This window comes from Homalodisca vitripennis, chromosome 3, assembly GCF_021130785.1.
Source record: "Homalodisca vitripennis isolate AUS2020 chromosome 3, UT_GWSS_2.1, whole genome shotgun sequence".
NCBI classification, from domain to species: domain Eukaryota; kingdom Metazoa; phylum Arthropoda; class Insecta; order Hemiptera; family Cicadellidae; genus Homalodisca; species Homalodisca vitripennis.
Window position 1 is genome coordinate 41011453 of NC_060209.1, and position 25457 is coordinate 41036909.

The 25457-nt window shown below is 34.5% G+C and overlaps 1 protein-coding gene across 1 annotated transcript in view; it reads left to right on the top strand.

Annotated features, from left to right (window-relative positions):
- The first annotated feature begins 912 nt into the window (after window positions 1–912).
- LOC124356839 (ATP-binding cassette sub-family G member 4-like) overlaps window positions 913–25457 on the top strand; it is a 78097-nt gene continuing 53552 nt past the window's right edge. Inside the window, exon 1 of the mRNA XM_046808086.1 lies at window positions 913–1438. Coding sequence (XP_046664042.1) covers window positions 1410–1438 — 29 coding nt within the window. The 5' untranslated portion in view covers window positions 913–1409. The remainder of the gene's footprint in view (window positions 1439–25457) is intronic.

Here is a 25457-nt window from a genome sequence, read left to right on the forward strand (position 1 = left end):
AAGTATTTCTATGATGTTTACAATGCTGTTGTAAATAGCATACACACCCAGGCAGTTGTACAGGTCGTGAAAAAGTAAATTCAATTTCTAAATTGATACGCTACAATGATCAACGAGATGTTATTGAAGACTATACTACTGGGAGCAGTACCTATTCTTCTTGTTGGACACAAACACAGTTTTATGGTTATACAAACCGTGTTCTCATGGTATGCGTTGGCCACGGGAGTGACTGGAGTGTAACCACCTTCCCATGATTTATCGTGTATGATTTAACGTAAATTACAGAAGAGTTGCTAAGTATTTTTGAAACTACGAACAGATCTACTTTCATACTTTTCACCAATGAAAAGAATAACAATTTTCTTTCCACAGAAAAGTAAATATTTTTCTCATCTAAGCTTAGAAAATGCTAGGAAGCACTAGTAAAATGCTTTAGATTTGAAATGAAAGCGCTGACTAAGGATGTTCTTAAACAAATATGAAACAAAATATTTGATGTTATAAAGGTCGTATTCAAGAATTATTTTACTTCCTGAAGATAATTCACAAATATCTGATTCCAAGAAAAGAAATATAAATCCTATTTTAAACAAAAATTTAAAACTTGTGTAAGGTCAAAGTGCAAACACAAGATCACTTCTGAACAGATTAAAACTTCACAGTTATGTTCCGAGATTTGATACATTTATTGACACACACTCAGTTCAGAAATTCCAATTTCGATTTTTTTCAGTCCACCCTACACCTCACTAAAGTAAATGTTATACACACATGGGATATCTGACAATACGAGGATTTAGTGGGGATTTTAACGTTAAAATGCGGGTAATTTTATAGATAGGTCTGCTCTCAGTTGGTGGATAGCTAGACACGGAAATGGTACTGTGCAGCAGACTGCAGACGAGTATAATAGTGCAGGCAGACTAAAGAGTGCATTGAGTGCAAACAGCTGTTTAGGTTTGACGAGTAGAGTACTAAGTTGAAAATATATATAAATACAATTCAAGGTTAAGATCAGATGTGATGTAGTAGAAATTAGCAAGTTACAGCCAAGATACTTTTTGACTATTGTGAGTTAGATACATTTTGATTTGGAGAAGATACATTTTAACTAGTGTTAAATAGTTATGAGAGGACGTGCTAAAGAGGGAGTGTGTTAGTTTTTATACTGTCAAATTTGTGTGTTGAAAGAAAAGTGAACTTTTTGTAATGAGTGCGGATTAAATTAATTTAAAGCTAATATTAATTAATAATAGGTTAGGACTACTTTGGCTTTATCCTATATCACACAAACTTATTAAATTACATTGAATTTAGGGTAACAGCAAGAGTTGATTGCCCTGTAAGTTGCAGACAGAACATAGCGTTTTTACAAACTAGTGTTCCACTCCAACTTAACATTTAAAATGGAAACTTTTATATTAAACAACAATCTGTAAGTAATATTTATATTTTATTAATTTTAAACAAGCAAATATTTTTAAGACAGTCTATTATTAACTGCCAAGTCTTGGCTTACTATGATTGGTAACTATGTTATTATCTGAATCCGAGGCCACCATATTTGAAGAGTTTTACTTTCCAGGGACCTAATAAAACTACAAAAATAATGTAGTCTACTTATTTAGGTCCCTGATAAAAAAAAACCCTTCCATAAATAGTGGCCTGGGATAATACAAAAGTATCCTTTCATTTCTTATCAGAGGGGTAGAGTATGATAAGCGACTCCCGGTTTTTTTTATATAGATTAGTAGGCCTACAGTCATCGGTACTTAATATTCCTTTATCGAATACGTGTTTATAAATTATATCAACATGTATACCCATTATCACAATCATATTGTAAATTAAAACAACTAATACAACACATGTAGTGATAATGTTGTAAATAATAAATGAGCTCTAACAAACATGAACAAACTATTACAACTGGAAATATGAAAAACTCACAAATAATAATGAAATGATAAGAAATTAAAAACCATTTATAACAGGAAATATGAAATATCCGTAATTATTTATGTTTGTTTTCTCCTGTATAGCAATGATTAACCGTTTTTGAGAAGGGTACTTTGGGATTATACCGACCACACTAGTATGAAGAACACAAAAATAGAAATTTATAGAAACAAACATGATAGAACGAAAAAACAACTCTTCAATTACAAAATTACAAACTTACAAGCATTTCCAGGTATTGTGATCGTTATTGTTGTCGCTGTTATCTTATCTTTCTCGAGAATCCTGATTACGGCAGACCGCGCGGCATCACGTGATTTGCACGGTACATAATTGCCTTTCCATTACAATTCAATTTATATTTCTGATTAGCCCCTCTAGAATTTGATATTTTACTGATAGGTACTATCTCGAGGGATGTTTTTCTTTCGTCGACATCAGCGCGGGGCAGCACCGAAGGTGCTGCCAAAGCCCGCGCTGATGGCCGGAGGCACTCGCATTTTGGGTGGCGGAATGTGATCAAGAATAAAAACAAGGTTTTAGTGTTTTTTTAATAAAGAGTTTAGTTTGGTAAATGTTTGTTTTTGTTGAATTTTTGTGTTTGGAGAAATGTAGAGGTAAAACACGGAAGTACAACAAAGCGATGCACCAGCTGAACGGGCGGCGAGACTCTGCAATCACGTTATCTACTAGACGCTCGACTTTGACCTCTGTCTGAGGATGGGGAGGGGTTTGCGATAAGACAATTCCTGTTTTATATTGACGAAATATTGTTCTACGCTAATCTAGTAATCAGTAGAAACGAAATGTGAAATAACGATTCATGTCTGGGTGTGGTCGGTATAATCCCAAAGTACCTTGAGAAGTTGTTGAGGCATCTTCTCTAGAAAACCGTAATTCTCTTCTGCACAAATACTCACAGAGATGATCTGCAAATGGTCTGTTATACCTATCATCCATAAAAGAAAATATGGTAACTTATAATATGAAAAAGTAATTATAGTTGATACAAGTTAGTTATTGTTCAAAATGAGTATCGGATAGTTATATCAAAAGTTATAATTGAGTAATATCGTTTGTCAATATTGATATAAAAAAACCGGGTCCACTTATCATATACCTTACCCTATCGGAGTAAACATTATCAATGTCAACATTAAAAAAAAAACATATTTATTGATAGTGTTATTATGCATATTTATGACAGTGTTCCAAACGTATTGACATAGTTAAATTCACTAATCATTAAAGTGAATGGAGTCGGTCACATTTAGCGAGAGTCTAACGCAACCGAGAGTGTGTCCCAGTTGCTGCAACAAAACTGCTCCCATGTTAATTTACGGAAGCTATCAGGTTTTGCGTTAATTTCGCCATAACTCGACTCTCAATCTTACTTATACTTATTATTTACATTAATTCTTTATATAAACAATATACAACAAAAAAAGGAACAAATTTTTTGAGGATTTAAAAATGGCAATGAATATGAGGAAATTATGTGATATACTTCTAGATATACATGTGAGTTTAGTTGCTGATAAGCCATGGGGATAGTCCTTTTCTCCATTTCACAAAAATCGGTTACTCACTGCTGTCAATGCAAGTTATACATATTGTAAAGTCTTTCTGATATATAAGATTGGGCCATAATTATATTTGTTATTTTGTAATGTTATTGTGAAATTTATGTTATTAGAAGTTGTAATGTATTGTTCTTATTGTTGTTATATTATAATTTGTCTTAAATACGATTATTATATTATATAGAAATTGGATAGTATAAAGAATCATTTGATAATAACAATTTATTAACAAGTAAGTTTAGGCCACTTTTTAAAGTCTCTCCAACTCTAACTTGATATCCTTTTTAATAATTTAATTTTGCACACTAGACAATAATTCATAAAAATTGTTCATGTGAAAATAAATGTGTTCTTTTTAAATTTTCTTAGCAAATTTATGAAAGTGTTAAATGTTGGCCAAGTAAGCAAATTGACTATTAGCCTAGCCTAATCGGGTGAACGTCAAATGTTTTAATTTTGTTTATATAACTCTCTCTATACCAATATCCGAACAACAGGCAAAAAACGTATATTCAAAATATGACATTTTAAATTTTTCTTGTATTTTAGAATAAATTTGACCTCAACTACACTATACCTATACAAGAAGCAAAAACCAATTTTAACAATTTCGTAAAATAGTATAACCTGATTTAATTTCCAAAAAGAATTTTAGGCAGTTTGCAAACCATGTACTGCGCAAATGTTATTTAAGTGTTTACATTTAGGTTATATCTCAATTAGGCTGGGTTATCAATGTAGGGAATCAGGAGGAATCATGGTTCCTGGGTGGGGGAGAATAACACACAAGGGGGGGGGGGGTTAAGTAAAAGAGGAGGGGATAACAGGGTTATCAAAATTCACGTGAGAGTAATTTACCAACTGCATTTGAATGTAATTTAAGAGTTTTCTATACTTTGTTGTTTTTCATAATTTTAGCCACAGTTTCTGCTTCCATGGGGAAGTTTATTATTAAAATTTCCTTTGCTGTTTTGGTTCTGTTCACCATTATGCAATTTCATTGGGCAGCTTGGTGTTGCTTTTCCTGATTGGTTAGATTTGGTTGCGCAGTCATTTAAAGAAATAAACGTTTTTCTTTCTATTATGTATGGTGATAGTGAGTGTATTTTTTCATATTCAGTGTTCAAGTTAGTGTCATGAGTGCGTTTTAATTTATACTGTTAGTGTCGGATTTGACAAAAAATGTATTGCTTTCTGTTCTTTACTTCGTAATGGGAATTAAAATTCTTTGTGTTACTTCTACAGCAGTGGCCATTGTCGATCATTGGCCTGCCATGTAGAGCAATATGGTTAGGTGTGTTTGTATCATTTTTAGCTCTGAAGCGTTACTGATCAGCCTTTTGGAATTATATATTTTACTGATCGGTATTATCTTGAGGGAGGTTTTTGTTGCCATCATTGAACTGGTGGTTCTTACTAGGTGCTTTTACAATATTTTTTAACTTTCCAGCCTTAAAAAAAATGTTTTCTGTTGTTTGATTAATTTACTTTTTAAGTATTTTCATTTAGAAAAATTTGCGTTTAAAATTTAACTACAAATTCTTTCTGTTAAACATGTTATTACAGTGCACAAACATAGCTGATAATCAGTAGCAGTGACAAAAGTTGACAATCAAAATGCCTAGATATTAAACAATCTATGTTAAGTATGTTGAATAAAGTGTTCTTTAAATTGTTTGGTTTTTGTTGTTTGTAATTTTTATAGCACTTCTTTGAGTGTGAAACCTAAAAATAAAAAATTATCAGATTTTATTTTTGATATTAATATTTTAAGAAGTTTTTTTTACTATGTACATTGGTATATTTACATTTTTGCACTAAACAAACAAAAAATTGGCCAATTAATAACAAAGTTATTATATAAATAAATAGCTAGCATATGCCCAAATTTCTAAAAGTAGCATGACATTTTTGGATATTACATGTAAAAATACCCTTAACACCTAGAGTAGTATACCACAAAAAGTCTGGCACTGTAAGAATAAGTACAATCTCATAGCAGTAGCTAGCTAGACGAACTAACAGAAAAACTGGCCCACAGAAGCAACCCATTTTTGTAAATTGACAAAATTGTGTGTACAGAGGCAGAAAAGCATGTGTTCGTATTACTTAACATGACATACTAAAGCCTATGTTTTAGTTGTCTGTTTAACAAAGATGTCACAATAAAAAAACACAATGCTATATAAGTTTCAGAGTCACATTTTTTATTTTCAGCAGGTTTTTAATTTTTGTTAGTTTTTTTATACTTTCAATCCCAGTGATGCCACGTTGGTGTCAAGGATGTATACCCCTAGTACCGACGATGCCACACTAACGTTGAGAGTATAGGGGTATTTTTAAGCCACTGAATTTGTTACTATATAATAATAAATCATGGTTATTGATATATTAAATATTTATTTAGATGTCTAAAAATACCAAATCTACAAAGATTTTTAGAATTCTGTCTTCAAAGTATTGATTATTTTTTTAATGTTTACAACATTGAGTATCAGCAGTGTTAAAAAAGTTGTTCTAATTAGTTGACTCGATTCCCGCTTCTCTCACATGTTTCTATTTCTATTATCTCACTCGGATTCCTACTTTTAATATAATATAAAATACACAGATTGGACAATGACTTTTCACACTGTTTTGACCAAACACCCTTGTAGTGAATGAATAAAGACTAAAATGAGTATTATTTAAAAAAATATATAGTCTATATCCTCACATATTAGCCGCCCAATATAAGATGAGTTTAAAACTAAGTAGGCTAATGGTTAAATTGTCCAGATCAACTGGGATACATGTTTGAAATACATTGAAAACATACAAATGGCATAATCCTTCTGGTATTATGCCAGAAATTATGATTCAATAAAACTGGTGAATACTTAAGAAATCAGTTTTACATAAATGGTATAGATATGTTTTCATAGTATGAATATCATGCTATTTTTTAAAAACTTGGCATATTGAATGAGTGCCATAGAGCATAAAAATTATATGTCATAAGTATATTGTCTAAAAGCATGAATTCTCCTATCTGTGTCCTCACCAATACCATCACTAGTAGAAGGGCAGGAAAAATAGACCATTTTGTGTTACTTATCGCCAAAATGAAAAGAATTTGTTCAATCATTGGCTTTTAGTATGAAAAAGTATTTATAAATTATGTTTTGCGTTTAAAACTGAAACTCAGGTCATGTATTTGGTCTAAAATAAGGAACAGTGAGTGTACAGAAGCCTTGCAAATGAACTCCTTGGACTTGTTCCTGATTATAGGTCTGTTGACTTGTAAATAACAGTATTCCAACAAATACATTTTATTTGAAAGTTTTATGTTTTTTAATTAACTGTTTAGTTAAATGCAATAATATGGGGTCAGTATATGTAAATTAATGTTTTGAAAATAATAAAAAATAACATTTTCTCCTAAAACGTACCTCTTACAATTATTTACTGACATATAATAGTGCTTTATTTACACAATTCAACACATGAAACAGATGCCATATTTGTCCCTATAGTACAGGAACTGGAGGTATTTAACCGTCTGTAACTGGAGATTACTCGCTAAACAAATGCCAAAGTAGTGTATTATTCTTGTCAATTTAGTCATTGAACAACAATAAATTACAAGATTAAATTCACACCAGTCTACAGGTCAGTGAGGAATGCTTTGTATTTATTCCATAGTGGACAACATTCTGGTCTTACGAGCAATTTCTAATGAACGGACAGGTTCAATTTTCAATTTCGATACAGAGGTAGTGCAGGTGGGATGTCACACCATAATATTTGAACCCTTTTAGTTAACCTGTTCAAGAGTTATTATGCATTTATAGACAGAGATACTCACAAAGACAAAAATATGATCTCGCCCTCAACACCAAAATAATCAAGTTTGTAGTGGATAATTTTAAATATAAGAATTCATTAGGGGATTTATAATCAATAGATTTATTATTGTAACATTTCCTTGTATGTCTTCTGTACATAAATAGACAGACATAAAGGGATTAAATACTTGCCTTCTCAAAACCATATGTACTGACACAGTTTTCCATATATTGGATCAGAATTTCTGGGAGCAAACCAGAAAGATTATATGTACCGGTACAGATATTTTCAATGTATTTCAAACTTGTGTCCCAGGTGACATAAACGTTTTAACCATTATGTACCTTTGAACTCATCTTATATTGAGTGGCTATATGTAAAGATATAGGATAATATTATATTTTTCTAACAAAACTTGTTTTAGTCTTTATTCATTCATTACAAGGATGATTGGGTCAAAACATTGTGAATAGTCAGTGTTTAATCTGTTTCATTTTTGTTTTATTTTATCACACAATGCCATACTTAAAGGCATCAATATCTTTTTATAAGAATACAAGTTGTCTAACATTAAACTAAAAATGTATTAGTGATACGAAAATACTGACTAAAATTAATCTCAGAATTGAAAGAAGTTTGTGGGTCATGAGGGTCAGAGATCAGATTATTTTCTTGGATTAACGTACTCAGATGTGGAACCAGAGTAGTGAAGAAATCCGCACATATTCTTTTCTATAATTATTTCATCCTCATTTGAAAAAGCTTGGACCGATTTTTCATATTGGGGACTGGATAAGGAAACCAAATGTAGAGGAGTTGTAACTCCTCTATTGGCCACTAGCTTTGAGGTCTCAAATCCAAGAGAATCGACTGGTTTGTTGTGGTGATGGAAAAGAGCGTATTTTAGGTTAGCTGTGTCAGTTTTATCAATACAATGCAATAATAAAACTGTCTAATAAAAGTGCATTATGTAAAAATGTGACAGCCTTATTTTTTTAAATAACTGTTAATAATTGTGGCTTTAAAGTTTAAAAAAATGACAATCACCATTTGGTCCAGAATATAATTTCAAAAATCCTTAATTTCATCCTCACCCTCTTAATAATTATTAAATATCGCCTTTCCGATCGTCATGGAAAACATATATGAAGTAGTTGAAAGATTGATGTATTTCAACAATACAACTGAACTGGAGATTTCTCTGAAGTCGTGATGTGCATATGACGTAAGATGAGCGGTGGTAGATTGCAGACATTATTACAAGCAGCCACCTTGCCACTCTAGCTGTGGCTGGCTGGACGAGCGAAAGTCACTTTCCCTTGTACAGGTCGAGAGGTTTTGGACCGGACTGTACACTGAGGACGTGTGACGTAATCGTTATCTGTCCTGATTCTCCTCATCTAGGAATTCTCCTGTCTTTAAAAGCGCTATACTTTTGGTGTTTGTATGTTTGTTTCTTATGTTTTTGTAAACAAAATCAAATAGGGAGTTATAGCCCAAACAAAATTTGTAATTTTCAATGTACTGAAAAGATAATGGATATTTTTTATTACTTTTATTTATTTATTCGTCCATATGTCATCAATGTTAGATCTGTTTATTTTATATATTATAATATCGTTACTCCGTACTTTTGGTTGTTGAAGATTATACAAAAAAAGGTATGATTATTGTATGATGTACAATTTTGTTTACTCTTTAAAATTGGTGTGCGGAATGTTACGTGACGAAAGTTTTGTTCTCGAAATAATGGGCTATGGTGGTTCTGTTTGTTTGTTGGTTTATTCTTCTAACGGATCATTTATGGATAATTTATTGCTTTTACAAGTGGTGGCTAGAAGTAGTTATGTTAATTATTTATTTATTTTACTCAGTCTGAATATTGTAAAACTTTTACGAATAAGAATATTGAAAAAGTTTGCTATCTATTGGTCGAAAAAGAACTTTTGAGCAACTTAACCAAGTTTTATTTTGTTTAATTTGGTGATGTATGCGTCTTCAAATGGTTGTGTGAAAGAGGAAAAGATCTTTGGAAGTTTAGGTTTTAGTAGCCATACAAAAAATAAATAAGCCACTTTTTACTGTTATACAATCACTATTTGATTTAGTATTTTACTTCAATACATTTTTGAAAATATAAATTTCTACAGACAGCCCTTTACATAGTTTATTTGTTTTAGTTAAACAGATTAAACAAATGAAGAAACTAGTGCTTGTATTTAATTTTACACTAATTTCGAGTCTAGGTGTATGAATATTTTTTGAGCGTTTTGAAAATGGTCAATTGAAAATTGTTTTTTTTTTTCGCTGAATTTCGTCCAACTATATAATAACGACCAATTTTATGGTGATTGGATAAACTAAGCCCCTTATTATCTTCCTTCTAGTTTTCTGTAGACTATTTTATTGTGAACTTAACTTGCAGTGGCTAGCTTGGTTCTGCTGGTGATTAAGTTGAGAAACCCCCTTCACATTAATTTTTAACATGTATTAGTAGATAATATGGGCAAATTAAAACACCGATGTTCTCAGAGAATTGTGAGAATTGAGAAACTCGCGTGTAATTTTTGGAGAGAAAGAGGGTCGGATGCACGTGGTTGAGAAATTTGTCACTCGATGAATCGTGAGCCTAAATTCATTTTAGTTGGCCCTCCAATGGTGCCCAGCGTCGGTTTGCCACATTGCCATATTGTGTCTCTAATGTGATTCTGCTGTAAGACGGCATCTTGTGAGCCAATGTCTTTCGTAAACCGGAATGGTTTGTTTCCGCTCAACCAATCTTGCCAACCTTGGTTTAAGGTCTTCCGGTCCAGTACAAACTTGTGCGTTATTTTCTTGTTTATAACCAAACTACTGTGTCGTTAGTCTCTTCAGACACAGACAGACAGGAGATTGTTACAGCGTACTCAGTTGAAGATTGAAAGCTTCGCTCTCCCTTCTACTGAAGTACCATCCCGTTTAGTATAGAAAACAAAATTTTACAACTAAAACTTTCCTGGCGAAGTCGATCTGATAGACTACAACTCGTCTATCCCTAAGTGAAATTTGGTTATAATTTTTTTTTCATTTGCATCTCGAAGCTATCGAAACCTTGATGACAAGAGACGTTGTTACTGTTGGGAAGGGACGCAAAACAATCATTGTGTGTAGAAAACCCAGTAACAGTTATAACACTAAATTTCTTTACGGAACAATGAAATTTATCACTGTACGTTGTTGAAACCAGGTTGTTTGCGACGTTGTTTTTGTAACTAGGAAATGCCTACAAAAGTTGAATGCAACACGAGTACTCTCCGTGACTTAAATTGCGTCCATGGCGTTAAGGCGTTTTCAGCCACATTATAACGTATTGTTGCAAATATGATATTGCTTGAGGTTATAACATTGCAAATTCAACTAGAAGTTTTATATCGCTTATTAATAAGTTGGCGTGATTTATTAATTTGCTAAAGAAGTGTTAATTTATTTCTTTAAAGATTAAAATGGATTCTTCATAATTATTTTTAAACTTTGTGTTTAAGTTTGAATCAACGCTGTTTGAAATTTATGTTAATAGGTAAATCAACCTTCAAATTAACGTATACCTTTATACGCACATAATTGTATTTTTACTTTAATCATCTGCTTCAACTTGTTTTTACTTTGCTCTTTCTTTGGTAGGCTGAATATGAGTTACACGAATCTAGCTAGCTAGGTTTGTAATAAAGTTGAAACAGACCATACTGTTGTACTTTTGATATTACATGAAACAAATTACTCATTATTAATGAAATATACACATATTTAATTGTGCCGTTTTGCTACCTTTCAACAGGTACTTATCGTTAACATCCCTTGGAAATACAAGTAAAGGCGAAGCGTAAAAAAGTACAACAATCAATATCTAAAACCATATCAAAAAATGCTATACCCTATACAGTAGAACCCCTCATATCCGGCCACCACGGGACCGAGCCCCTGGCCGGATAACGATTCGGCCGGATAAACCAACCCTACAGTACACAGCACTTGACGAAACAAAACAATTGTACTGTACTGTACTAACCGCACTGGAAATAATCAACGAACTGTTTACAGGTTAAACCTATTAGCTCAACTGAGGACAACACAGGAAAATGTAAACAAATAGATACACCAAAATAACGCAAGAGTCGTGGGAGACTAGTGCGTGCAACTGCGCGTCTGCAAGCCGTGGTAAATAAATTTCGATATTGGCTTCCGGGAAGTGGCCGGATAAACCGAGGTGCGGTAAAACCGAGGCCGGATATGAGGGGTTCTACTGTATGAGTAATTGCGTTATGATACTATGAAAATCGTAATTAGGTTTAATAACATTCCATGTTCTAGTTTTCCTCTAAGCCCAACAAAAGTGCAAATAAGTTGTGCTGTTGTAGTGTGCAAATTATTGTAAAATACTTATATTTTATCGTAATAGTTGATAAAAAACTTATTATGTAATTATATGAGTAAAATATACTATTTTATACTATATTTATACTTCTCAGAACCTATAAATACAAAGTGTTATGTTTTGTAAAATATTGTCACAGCTGATGCATGAAATGTTATAAATATTCAGAAAGTCATTATTGAGTATTGAATATTATTACTGTTGCTCTTACGTCGCCATCAACGCCTCCACCGTCGCTTCTGCGCCATGCGGGTTGTATCGTAATAAGTAAGGCGCCACTTCAAACTCTGTAAAAATACTTCTTACAAATAGCGACTTTAAAGTTGGCTGACCAAGCTGTCTTGTATAACGATATTCTGAATTGTAATCTCTTGTTTTAGCAAATGAAGTTTTAAATTCGAATTAATTTCTCTTATATTAATGCATTTTATACACATTACATATATCAGTTAACACTGATCTAATTTAGATGTACTGCTTATGTTCCATGATTAAAAAACTACTATCAGAAAACTGAAATATTTATAAATCTAATAAGACTCTATTCAATCGTGCTTACCAAGATGTTTTGTAAAAGATTCAAATTTATAGAAGGAGATGAGATTGAGAAGTTATAGAATCTATTCATTTAACAGAAATCTCAAACAGTTTTTTTTAGTCCAATACGAAAACTAACCCTCAATGAATTTCCAGCATAGAAAATTATAGCCCATTCATTGGACAAGCCGTAAATTTAGCATAAAACGCAATTCTTCAACTGTGTCAACCATGCACGATATGAATTTGTGAAACATGAGAACGATAATTTTTTGTCGCTGTTACATCTATTTCTCTATAATCGTAGAGTTTGAGAAAGTATGGTGGTTGTTTTATAAGACTTTTTCCTCTTCTATGTTACCAGTGTAAAAATGATTCTATGTTGCAAGATAAAAACGGAAACTATCTTAAGAATCTAAAATATTTACGACTATCACACTACAAACATAAACATGTGCAATACTGCATAATAAGTGTGGGATGTTTGCGCTAGTTAACATGTATACATTTTGCTTAATGAGCTGATTAAAGTGCAAGTTACATTTTACCATACTTCTATAACATCGGTTTGGTTCAGAAGTTGATGAATATTCGTTGTTTAATTATTATGAAACAATATGTAGGATTGAATAATTAGCCTAATATTGACGAATACTAAAGATTTTCATTGTATTAGACGTAGTATCAAGACCCAACATTTGGGCGGTTGATTATCAGTAAAATTCTTCAGCTGATAAACTTTCTAAACATCGGCCAGTTTCCGCTTTCCTGCTTCTTGTTGGATTGACCCTCGTAAGGGCATACCATCATCGGAGTGACGGGCTGGAACCTGTTAGGATGGAAGGAAACGGAAACCGAATTCAAGTTTCCGCTTTCCTATTTCTTGTTGAATTGATCCCAACCAGGTAGACCATTGAAGTGACTGGCTGGAACTACATGGGATGGAAGGAAGCAGTAACCAAAATCAAGTTTCCGCTTTCCTATTTCTTGTTTGATTGCTCTTCACCAAGGCAGTCTGTCGGAGTGACGGGCGGAAAACCCAATAGGATAGAAAGAAGCAGTAACCAGTTGCCAGCTTTCGCCTTCCTACTTCTTGTTTGATTGGCCCTTACCAGAGAAAGTCCCTCGAAGTGACGGGCGGATAGACCCTCGCCAGGGCCGTTCCTCGGAGTAACGGCGGGAACCCGCTAGGACGGAAGAAAACAGTAACCAGACGCCAGTTTCCGCTTTCCTGCTTCTTGTTGGATTGACCCTCATGAGGGCAGTCCCTCGGAGTGGTTTGTGGGAACCCGCTAGGATGGAAGAAAACAGTAACTAGGCGCCACTTTTCGTTTTCTTGCTTCTTGATGGATTGGGCCTCGCCAGAGCAGTCCCTCAGATTTCCGGGTGGGAACCTGCTAGGAAGGAAGAAAACAGTAACCAGATGCAAGTTTCCGCTTTCCTGCTTCTTATTTATTGACCCTCGTGAGGGCAGTCCCTCGGAGTGGCTTGCGGGAACCCGCTAGGATGGAAGAAAACAGTTACCAGTCGCCAGTTTCCGCTTTCCTTCTTGTTGGATTGATCCTCGTGAGGGCAATCCCTGGGAGTGGCTTGCGGGAACCTGATAGGAAGGAAGAAAGCAGTTACCAGTCGCCAGTTTCCGCATTCGTGTTTCTTGATGGATTGGGCCTCACCAGAGCAGTCCCTCAGATTGACGGGTGGGAACCTGAAAGGAAGGAAGAAAGCAGTTACCAGGCGCCAGTTTCCGCTTTCTTTCTTTTTGTTTGATTGATCCTCGTGAGGGCAATCCCTTGGAGTGGCTTGCGGGAACCTGATAGGAAGGAAGAAAGCAGTTACCAGTCGCCAGTTTCCGCCTTCCTGTTTCTTGATGGATTGGGCCTCACCCTGGAAGTGGCTTGCGGGAACCTGATAGGAAGGAAGAAAGCAGTTACCAGTCGCCAGTTTCCGCTTTCCTTCTTGTTGGATTGATCCTCGTGAGGGCAATCCCTGGGAGTGACTTGCGGGAACCTGATAGGAAGGAAGAAAGCAGTTACCAGTCGCCAGTTTCCGCCTTCCTGTTTCTTGATGGATTGGGCCTCACCAGAGCAGTCCCTCAGATTGAAGGAAGAAAGCAGTTACCAGGCGCCAGTTTCCGCTTTTTTCTTTTTGTTGAATTGATCCTCGTGATCCCTGGGAATGGCTTGCGGGAACGCGATAGGATAGAAGAAAGCAGTTACCAGTCGCCAGTTTTCGCCTTCCTGCTTCTTGATGGATTGGGCCTCACCAGAGCAGTCCCTCATACAGACGGGTGGGGACCTGATAGGAAGGAAGAAAGCAGTTACCAGGCGCCAGTTTCCGCTTTCTTTCTTCTTGTTGGATTGATCCTCGTGATCCCTGGGAGTGGCTTGCGGGAACCTGATAGGAAGGAAGAAAGCAGTTACCAGTCGCCAGTTTCCGCCTTCCTGCCTCTTGTTGCATTGACCCTCGTGAGGGCTTACCATCGTCGGAGTGACGGGCGGGAACGCTATAGGATAGAAGAAAGCAGTTACCAGTCGCCAGTTTTCGCCTTCCTGCTTCTTGTTGCATTGACCCTCGTGAGGGCTTACCATCGTCGGAGTGATGGGCGGGAACGCGATAGGATAGAAGAAAGCAGTTACCAGTCGCCAGTTTTCGCCTTCCTGCTTCTTGTTGCATTGACCCTCGTGAGGGCTTACTATCGTCGGAGTGACGGGCGGGAACCCGATAGGATGAAAGGAAGCAGTAACCAGTCGCCAGGTGACCTCGCGCGGGCTGAGGGACCCATATCCGTTACGAGGGACGAACCGCATCTTTATTGGCTTATTAAAACTGGCGAATCCTTTCGTTCGAATATAATGGCACGTAGAAGTGTCATAACAATAACGCCAAATGTCGATAGAGAATAAAAGTATTTATTAATCAATAAATAATAAGTTATTCTATGGTCTTGCAATGTGAACTGATTTACTTTTCTATAAGCAAATAATAATAATAACAATAAAATTAGAACGGAAACTGTGCTTGCAACTGAAACTTTTACTGCAAAACATCTGTAAAAAAATGCCAACCAATTCCAAAAATTTTTACTCCATATTGAGAATAAACATAGGGAAAACCTTTCTTTTGGAAAAATATAGTGACAGTAGAATTTTAGCAATTTGTGTGAAGCTAAAACAAGAAGAAACGTTATAGTTGGTTGTTCTTGGTTGGTTAAGATTCATCCAATCAGTAGAACTCCGTCTCTTTCAACTTACCTCTACAAACGAATGCGTAATATTGTCAGTTTCGTTGACAGTGTGGCATTCTTTTGATAATTTCCATAAAACATGCGCCCAGTAATAATTTAAAAAGGAATAAAACTGCCGTGATCTTAAGATTAAAGGCTTTAAGTGATAATATCCATTTAACATCAACCAATTCCTTTAATACAGTTACGTTAAGAACCTGAAGAACGGGGAACAATCATATTTATGTTGTTGTTGTATATTAATCTATGACAGTTTTTAAGACATGCGCTTCACTCAATATTTTTATTACAATCAATTAGCCATAGTAATGATATATTAATACAAACTTTATATGCAACCTCTACCAACTACCAGCATGTGCCTGTTCTTCATTGAAATAAACCTGGTGATGTAATTAAGCTAATGTAATGATGCCAAGGAAATATACCGGACTTTTATGTTAAGAAGCTTAGTACTACATGTAAGATTGTGCATGATTAAGGTTTTTGCAAGTAGTAGACGGTAAACGTCAGCTCATTCACGGTTTAGTCGTAGCTGTTTCTCTTTTAATATGCGTCTATGCGTTGTTGGCTAGCTCATGTATCTGTATTTAATTATACAGATCCCAATCAGTAGGATGGTTGGCATTAGATATTTCAATGTAAATAACAATAAAATTAGTATTAATCATACTTTTTAGACTCAACACAATGTTTATTTTTGTAACTCCTGTTTGAAAAACCTCTATGTGTTCATTAATATTCTTATTGAGTTTAGAATGTTTTTTTTTACCAGAATAATTAAACATCAAGGGGGTGATAAGGACAAAAAATATAAATTACTATTTACAGTTCTTTATAAAACAAGATCTAATACCAAACAGTATAAAAGTATGAAAATCAGTTGTTATGCGCTATATAACAACAAACATCATTAATGTATGTTGTTTATATTAGTACAATTCATTTATAAATTCTGCAGATTTCAGTTTCTATCATTGGATACTCTAGCATTTAAAGTTTCTTATATCTTTATAATCCTTCAATGACTGTTAATCATTTAGCTACTGAAGAAATGTTTGACACTTTCCATAATCTGGTAATATTAAAAATGCGTACTGTAATAAACAATCTCACTTTGAAACATTAATTTAATTGAATAATTTCAAGGATAAGTGATATCTATGAAATGAGTTTCAAATTTAAGTTGATTTATTATTTGTAAGATCAGACAGGGTAGTAATTTAAAAAAATCTTATCATCATAATAGGAAATTTTTTTAAATTCCTGATAAACAAAATTTTATGTGATATAATAATGGAACATTTCGTATTCACTTCTGAGAATGTTCCTTCTGAAATTGACGAATAAGAATTTGGAGTCTATCCCACAATATATATATATAGAGAGTCAGGAATATTTTCATGTTACTCAAAAAATGAATTACATCCACCTGTACAACGGTATTGCTTGTTTACAAAATTTAGTTTTTTTTTACTTGAACGAAGGGTTAAAGGTTATAATCTAAAATTTGGTCCAGAACCAGTCAAACAATTTTAAAAGCTATCTATCGTCTAGTATCATGCTTCATTATCACTCTTTCATTGAAGAAATTTCAAAAATCCATACAAATATTTATCAGATAGAAACCTAAATACAAGAGTTTCAAGAATATAATCGTTTAAGAAATGTTTCCGCCATTTTTCGTTTTGTGGACCTGAACGCTTAACCGTGTAAGCCTAATAACTGAGTATAACTTCAATCACATCAGTTTTACTGCACATTTGGCGACTTACGAGTATGTTACTGCACCCTAATGTTATAACTTTGTCCATTTCCCCAAAAAGGGATTTTGGTGGTTAGCTCAACATTTTTAAATGTAAAGTTACAGTAGCACAAGTAATTACAATGAAGTTAAGCAAAAAAACAGCTAAAACTTACAAACCTGTGTTTTTTTATACCAGAAGTTCAAAATGTTGTCCCAGGACAGTTTGACAATGTCCCAAGCCTGTTCTAGAAACTTGAAACGGCACGCTCTAGTTTCCGCTGCTTTTCTTCTATCAAGCCCACTTAGTGGGTCTTTAAATTTACAAATTTTGAGCCGCCAGATTTTGGGGAATGGGCAAAGTTGTAACAGTGACTAAATTGTTCACTTCTTTTTCCTAGAAAGGTGTCCCGAGTTCCATCCCTCCATATTTATCCATCAGAAACTAAACTATGTATATCCATACTTTTAACTGATCATCTTTAAAATGGTCTCGCTCGCTTGCGTTGACCGGTTTAGTTGAAATAAAAACTGTTGGAATTGTTATAAAAAATTAAAAATAGTTTGTATCTTGTCAAATATTTCTAACTTATGTAAAACAGCTGACGCCTATGAAAAGACAGAATGTTTGCTGCGTCCAGCTTGTGCAAGCGTACCTTTAAATTGGTTGTGTTCGCTTATGCACTGATGGATTTCGTTGAAACACGTACCATTGGAACTGTAATGAAATTGCTCAAAAAGTTGGTGGCTAGTACATTTTCATAACTATACGGATTGTTTTGTTATTGACTTTAAATATTTTCAACAGACGCAATTTTGTTAATGTTAAAGAAAATCACACAATTATTTGTTTTTATTTTCCTCTTATCTATTTAAACCTGTGTGCCAAATTTGGTTTCCTTAGCTTAAACAGTTCTAGAGATTTAAAAAAATTAATAAAAACAACACATTTTTATATGTATATTTATAGAGCATTTTTTTGTTTAAATTGTTAATATTATCACCCACAGAAGTTTGTGACACCCTTTTGTAAACAGCCTATATATAATATATATATATATATATATATATATATATATATATATATACACACACACATACATACAATGTATATATATATATATACACACAATATATAATAATATATATACAATATATAATATATATATATTCCAAAATCAGCAGAGAAACGTCATCCAATGTCTCGTAAATTACTACTACAAATTATATGGTGGTCTAGTTTTACAAATCTTAACTATTACATAACAGTGTTATATTAAAAATTACTGTGTATCAATTGGAGCGAAGCCTGTTGCGGAACTGTAGGACTCATATGGTACAATATAGGCCTAATCTAAAAATTCTATAGGCAATATTTATTGTTTATTTTTCGTACATTTTTATGATCTGAATAAACAACTAATGGCGACATTTTAGTTGATAAAATAAGTTTTCGCTGTGAACCGATAATATTTGTTTAAAAGCAATTACAGTTGGTAAGATGTTTTGTTATTTAAATCATTACTAGTATTGTTCGAACGCAGAGACTAGATTGACCTGGCAGTTGTATTGTGTGGCGAATGCTGACATATTGCTGACGTTATGTGTCACATCGGACAGTAACCCGTGGTCGGTGGGAGGGGATAAGCGGATAACCATGGTATATCCACTCTGCTGCGCTTGTTTTAACCCATTAGTGCCCAGGAACTTTTTTTTTTTCAGATATTAGATTTTTTATTTAAATATTGTAACAAATTAAGTCCTATAAACACCAAAATATAAAGGTAAAGCGGAGAGAGATTGCGCGGTAGGAGAGATTGCGCCCTCCTATTGGTTGCTCCAGCTGGTTGAGTTGGGTGCCACGCCGCAGCGTCCCTCAGTGCCTCGATCCCGCTTCATTAGTTGAGTTGTTCTGTTCAAAAAGTTCCAAGACGCTAAGTCTCTGTTTATTAAGTGATATAATATTAACCCTACAAAACTTTCATGTTCAATAGGTCAGTGCTGAAATTTTGTCTGCAGGATGCATGAAATTTTAATCTAGTACGATGCTACAATACATTATACTTATTTAAACCAGTTTTCTAGAGGAGGGTAATTGACATAGGACAAACTGTACAGTATAGTGGTTGGTCAAATCTCCCGCTTCGGCCATCTTTATTTTAAGCCTGCGGACAATCTCTCCCTACCGATTTAGGACAGGTACGGCGCATTTCATGTTGAGGAGAGAATTGCGCCATTATATTCCAATTTAATGTAATGGGTCAGGAGACATTGCGCAATGGATGTTCTATAATTAATATTAAACTATTTGTGGAATCTACATATTCGTTTAGAAATTCATTAAATGTAATATATGATGAATCTTTATTTTATTTTATTAATATGAATTGGCATATTAAACCATTAAGTTAAAACAACCTTAAAAAAAAAATTTATAAACATATTATTTACCAAGGATGACTATTATTTATTTATTTTTTAACAGGCTAAAACATGCCTAACACGTGTACAAGAGGAAAACAAACAAAAGGCTCCTGGACAGAAGATGATCTATTCAACAGCTGTATCAGCAATAAAGAATGGATCATTATCAATAAGAGCAGCAAGCAAGAGGTTTAAAATACCAGAGTTCCTACATTAAGACATCGAATGAAGAAGAATGAGTTTGCCAAAACGGGAAATTTGGGGGGTCCAGATGGCCCAACTAGGATTGGAAGCCGAAGGAAAAAAATTTGGCTTTCGCACATAATTAAAAACTTCAAATCTGTAGGGTTTGCAACCTACGACAAGAAGAATGTTAGAAGAATGTTAGCTTACAATTTAGCAGAAAACATTGGGTATTAAACACACCTTCAAGCAAAGACCATAAAACCGCTGGAAAAGTTTGGTTTTCGTCTTTCATCGCGGACGACATCCAAATTGTAAGTGTGAGAAAAGCTCAAGGCATTAGTAGAGCAAGAAACAGAAGGAACTGAATAGGGAAGAAGTAAAAAGTTATTTCAATCTTCTCTACTTTTCCAACCTTAAAAAGAAAACCAACCTTGTAGATAAGCCCAACTGTATTTGGAACTGCGACAGAAATATGGAGTGCCAGCTTAATAATGAGCCTGGAAAAGTTATTGCCCAAAAAAGGAAGCAAAGGACGTTCACGTCGTTACACATGTGCCTAAAAGGGAGGAAGAAACTGTACACTATTATTGGCCTGCTGCAATGCTGAGGGACAGATCCTTACCACCTTTTTGTAATATTTTAAGGGAGTTTTAACGCTAAACTCACAATATATCAAAGATGCCCCCCTTGGAACTGTTTTAAAAAATGAGAAGAAGAAAGTGCGTACATAAATAGTGAACTGTTCATGGAATGGATGTCTGAACACTTCCATCCTCAAGAAAGTCTCCTGGAAAGCATTTGCTAATATTTAGATCCTGGCCATGACCATCACCACATAGGAACTGTCCCAATTATGTTGCAAAAGGCTTATTGATAATCGAACATCATTATCTTATGTCTGCCTAGTCATTCTACACAGCTACCTACAACCCCTCGAATCGTGTGTAGTATATTCAAGCCTTTGAAAACTTATTTTAAAGATGCCTTGTAACAAATAGTCACAATCTCTCGTTGTGGTACTGGCCAAAATTTTACAAGGGAAACGATTTTTTGGCCATCTATTGAATTTATCTTTGGCCTCGTCTCTTGCTGGCCACTGTTCAACTTGGAGTTGCTGCATTTCAGCCAACAGGAAATCTAACCACTCCTCTAAATATTGATGTGAATACCAGACTATGCATATCTTTTACATTGTGAACCAAGATGTAAAACCAGATTGTTCCTGATCTCACAACATCTCCAACCAACCTTGACATCAGTTAAATTAGTCCAGTATCTGAAAACACTGAAACCACCAACTTTACTTTCAAACTCCAATCATCTCAATCCAAATCATTTAATCCCTTCCAAATCTGTCAACTCATCAAACCTCAAGACAAAGGTCAGCCGCATCTGTAAGAAACTCCAACCAATAGGTTTACAAAAACTTTCACCGATTCCTAAAAAGTTTGGAGCCTTCAAAATCAAAAAAGGAAGCAAAGTGCCCTTGAATGTTTAACAGATCCAAATAACATAATAACCAAAATCAAGATAAAAAAAGAGGTTAGCATCAAACAAAAAAAAGCGACCCAGATGAAAATAAGAAAACCTGCATGGAAAGAACAACCCATAATCTAGCAAGATACAAAAAAAAAGGACATTTAAAACAAAGAAAACGGTTTTGATGTTTTGAGCAATCTTCTACATGCTAGAGGAAGGATGACGCATGACGAGTAGAACTTATTTCCGATCATGTCAGCGATAATGAAGATGATGAAGTGTACAGAGTGGTCTTCTTGAACTATTATCAAGAGAGACTTACTTCAGACATCCTGACTGGATTCAAGTGCATGGGTCTGTGGAAGATGGATGACACGAGAGCTGTACATATTTATGAAGGAAAGTGCATTAGACTGTGGACGCCGTGGAAAAACGTCAAAAAAAAATGATTTTAATGCTCTATTATGTAATAATGGTTTTTAAAACTGTTGCCCAAGTTAAAATGTTTAATTTTTCAATTTTCTTACAATCAAGTTTGAAAGGTTTCATTTAGTTTACATTAATTTTAAATAATGTTTAAACGTGTGAAATTGCCAGTAGTTATTCCCATAAACAATCTCTCCTACCCATGTGCGCCAAACACACCTACCCTACGAGGAGAGATTGGCGCAAAAACACATTTACGATTTTTTTTTATTATTTCGTTATTAACAATAATATAAATTCTAGGAAAACTTACAGAGAATAGACAACCATACAAGGTAAATATAACACTAAAAAAATTGTATATTCAACTAAAAATTAATCGTTATTTAATTTAGATATTTTTGAATTGTGCGCAATCTCTCCTCGCTCTTACCTTATGTGTATTAGGCTCAGTATATAACTTAAATGCTTTATTAATGAGGGTGCCAACAAATGTGGGCACTGGGCATACATGGGTATAGGGTCAAAAGTTAATTAAAGCAACTTGTTAAAAAATACAGAGTTAGTGGTTTAGGTTAGGTTAAATAACCACTACAATTGGTATCATATATTACTGTTTATTTTATTACAAAATAATATAAAAAACCATAAGGATTAAGAAATATTAAAAAAGATGTTACAACTGGAGCAGGACTATTTACATACATGTTGTTCAAGTTCAGGCAGTGAAAGTTTTCTAAAGCATCTTTTATATGACATCCAACAATGACACTGTTTACACTTTTTTCATGTGTTTCTTTCTACAGAGGCCACATCGTATTTTGTGTCGGGTTAGTTTCCAGGACATGAAGGACTGTTGGACAAGCCGCCACATCTTTCTTCAAATCCCGTTCTTTTCCAGTGACAGACACACGGGAAGCTCTTCTGACGTTGTGGGGTAAATTTCTGGAAAGTATGTCTGCACAAATATGTTCTTATAAAGGACAGTAGGTCTTTGGGATCCTTCTCTTCCGTTTTGGGGTGAGCCTGTACTAATTGCCAAGCATTATTCATTGTAAGCATTTAAAAGGTACGCTAGAATAGCCCAATACCATTTCCGATTTCTAATTGCCAATTCTATTAGGTTGATATATTCTGGTCAAGGTTGATCTACCCCACCCATGTAAAGTGTTGTAATTTTATGATACAGGCAGGCTGTTGAACATCAACATGACGCTTTTCTTTGGCCACACGACACCATCCTAAATTTGGCACTTACACCATGTGTCTGTACGCCACATCTGTTGAACAGCCGACAGTTACAACATTGTTGTCATTATACCTTACCAAGGTGGATACCTGTTTTTTGTTCAGTAAGTTGATCGTATGAACCTCGTGATTCCTTTTTCAAAATAAACATTGGCTTCCTTGAGCGGGGGCCATTTTCAACTCGGTTAGCCTTTATTGTGCCTGTAGCATCGTGCCCCTTTTCTGACTAATAATTCTAGTAGGTATTTAAAGAAGGTAAAAAACGTTTATTCCATAATAAATACTGTATGTCAGTGTTTTGAGGCAGCTCACTAAGGGATAATTCTAATTTAACAACTGAACCACCCACTCCTAATTTCAGAGATGGTGTTACCATGTTTTCTTACCCTTTTGGTATGGTTCAGCCTGAATCAAAATAACCCCAGGCGGGTTACATACACACCAAACTTTGTACCCAAACCGTATAGGTTTACCGTGTATATGGCTGTTTAGCCACCATGTCGTCCAAAGTATGGAACCATTGATTCGGTCGATGCTTAGATTTTGCATCGGCCAGGGTAAGCATTGAAGCCATCGTTCATTCAACATATTCCACAAAGGACGTATTTTGGCAAATTTATCTGAGACCATCTAAATTTGGCATTAGTCACAGACATGAAAAATATCGAAGAATCTCTCTCAAACTTTTTTCTGCTGTCATATCTTTTGACACAGTGTCATGATGAGGTGTCCGGAGATAATTCCCAGTTACATACCTTCCGTGGTTACAATACAATATCCACATCAGAAACAATATTGCCATGAAATATGCGCATTTCTTCTAATTGAAACCATTAAAAGATTCATTAAAACTTTGGCAAGGCAATAAATATTAGTACTCTCAACAACATGTTCCGATAATTCTCATTAGTTAAAAGTTTTTCAAACATTTCTGTTGGAGTGAAATCCTGTTTCGAGCACGAAGGCCTTTCAAAATTCCCTCTACAGGCTTTTAGGAATTGTCAACATTATTCCATGTTCTTTGTGTTATCTGTTTTTGTCTTTTTTCTTGCATTTGAAACTTGTAGGGGAACTCGTTTTTGTTTTTAATTTTTTCTTTTCAAAAACTTGGGAGCGACTGAGATGGAAAGGTAATTGATGATTGATTTAATATTGATTTCCACGAATTTGTAAAGATTGAGAAAGTGCTTGGTTCTGTAGGGTATGTATTGTTCTTTGTAAAAGAGTCTGATTGTACCCGATTTAAATGTAGACAACCAGTTTGCTTTCGGGAATTACAGTTATAGGTAATGAAAGACTCGCCCGCTTTTAGATTGTTATCAACTATGTCTTGTTCTGTACATACATTCTACTTGTACAATACCATCCATTTGTGAAACTGTTTAGCCTTTAACTCTGCGGCTCTCGACCGCAGGTTTGATTTGCCTGTGAAGTGAGTGAAGTCGGTGTCGCCCATCGTCACCGCTCATCCTCATCACTCAATAGAGGGTTTTCAGGCGGTTGAATAAAAAAAAACATCAGCCATCCAGAAAGTCGACTTCATAGAATAAGGCCAGTGACTTCGTTCAACGTTTAACCTGTAAAGGAGCAAAAATATTAACATATCAACCATAAAATTTATAGTCATGTGCAACAACAATAGTCCTTGAATTCCAAAGAACTCAAAACCCACTGATCAATCTTAGTTTTACGTAATTAAAAAAAAAAAATTGAAATGAATTCCACATTTTTACAGGTTACATAGGCCGTCTATTTTTACTACCCAGTGAATCATAATTTTACCAGTTTGAATTCCATTGTTTATATAAACCAGTAAATAATATAATAAAGACACACACCACATAGCATTTTATGCCCCAGGTTGCCAAACATATGTTGGCAGATTGATGAAAAAATACCCCTACCTCTCTTGGGCCCACTGCCAACAAATAGTGGGCAGTTCACTTTTAACTACAAATTATTTCTACTATTTCAATTATTTGAATTTTAAGGGCTAAACTATAAAAACATATTAGTTTAAGTCTATGTTACAAAATGCAAAACATAACATTAATGATTTTATAAGGGGGGATTGTATTTGAAATATTAATAGTATTACCATACCAGTTTGGTTTTGATCCATTGAGGTTAGAATACACAACAAAACAGAAGCTGTCATTTGTAAACAACTGCCAACTACATGTACACCAGGTGCTTTTTAGTGAGTGCAGAGTTGTGGCCAAACCAGAACATATTCCAGACACTCAAATTTCCCTCGATTAAATTTTTTAGTGGTAATTGTGGACGTATTTTATAAAATGCACGCGCTCCACAAAAAGGTGGGCACTGGGCACTAATGGGTTTAAAAAAAGGTTAAAAACCATTTAACTATTGAAACGTAAGCGT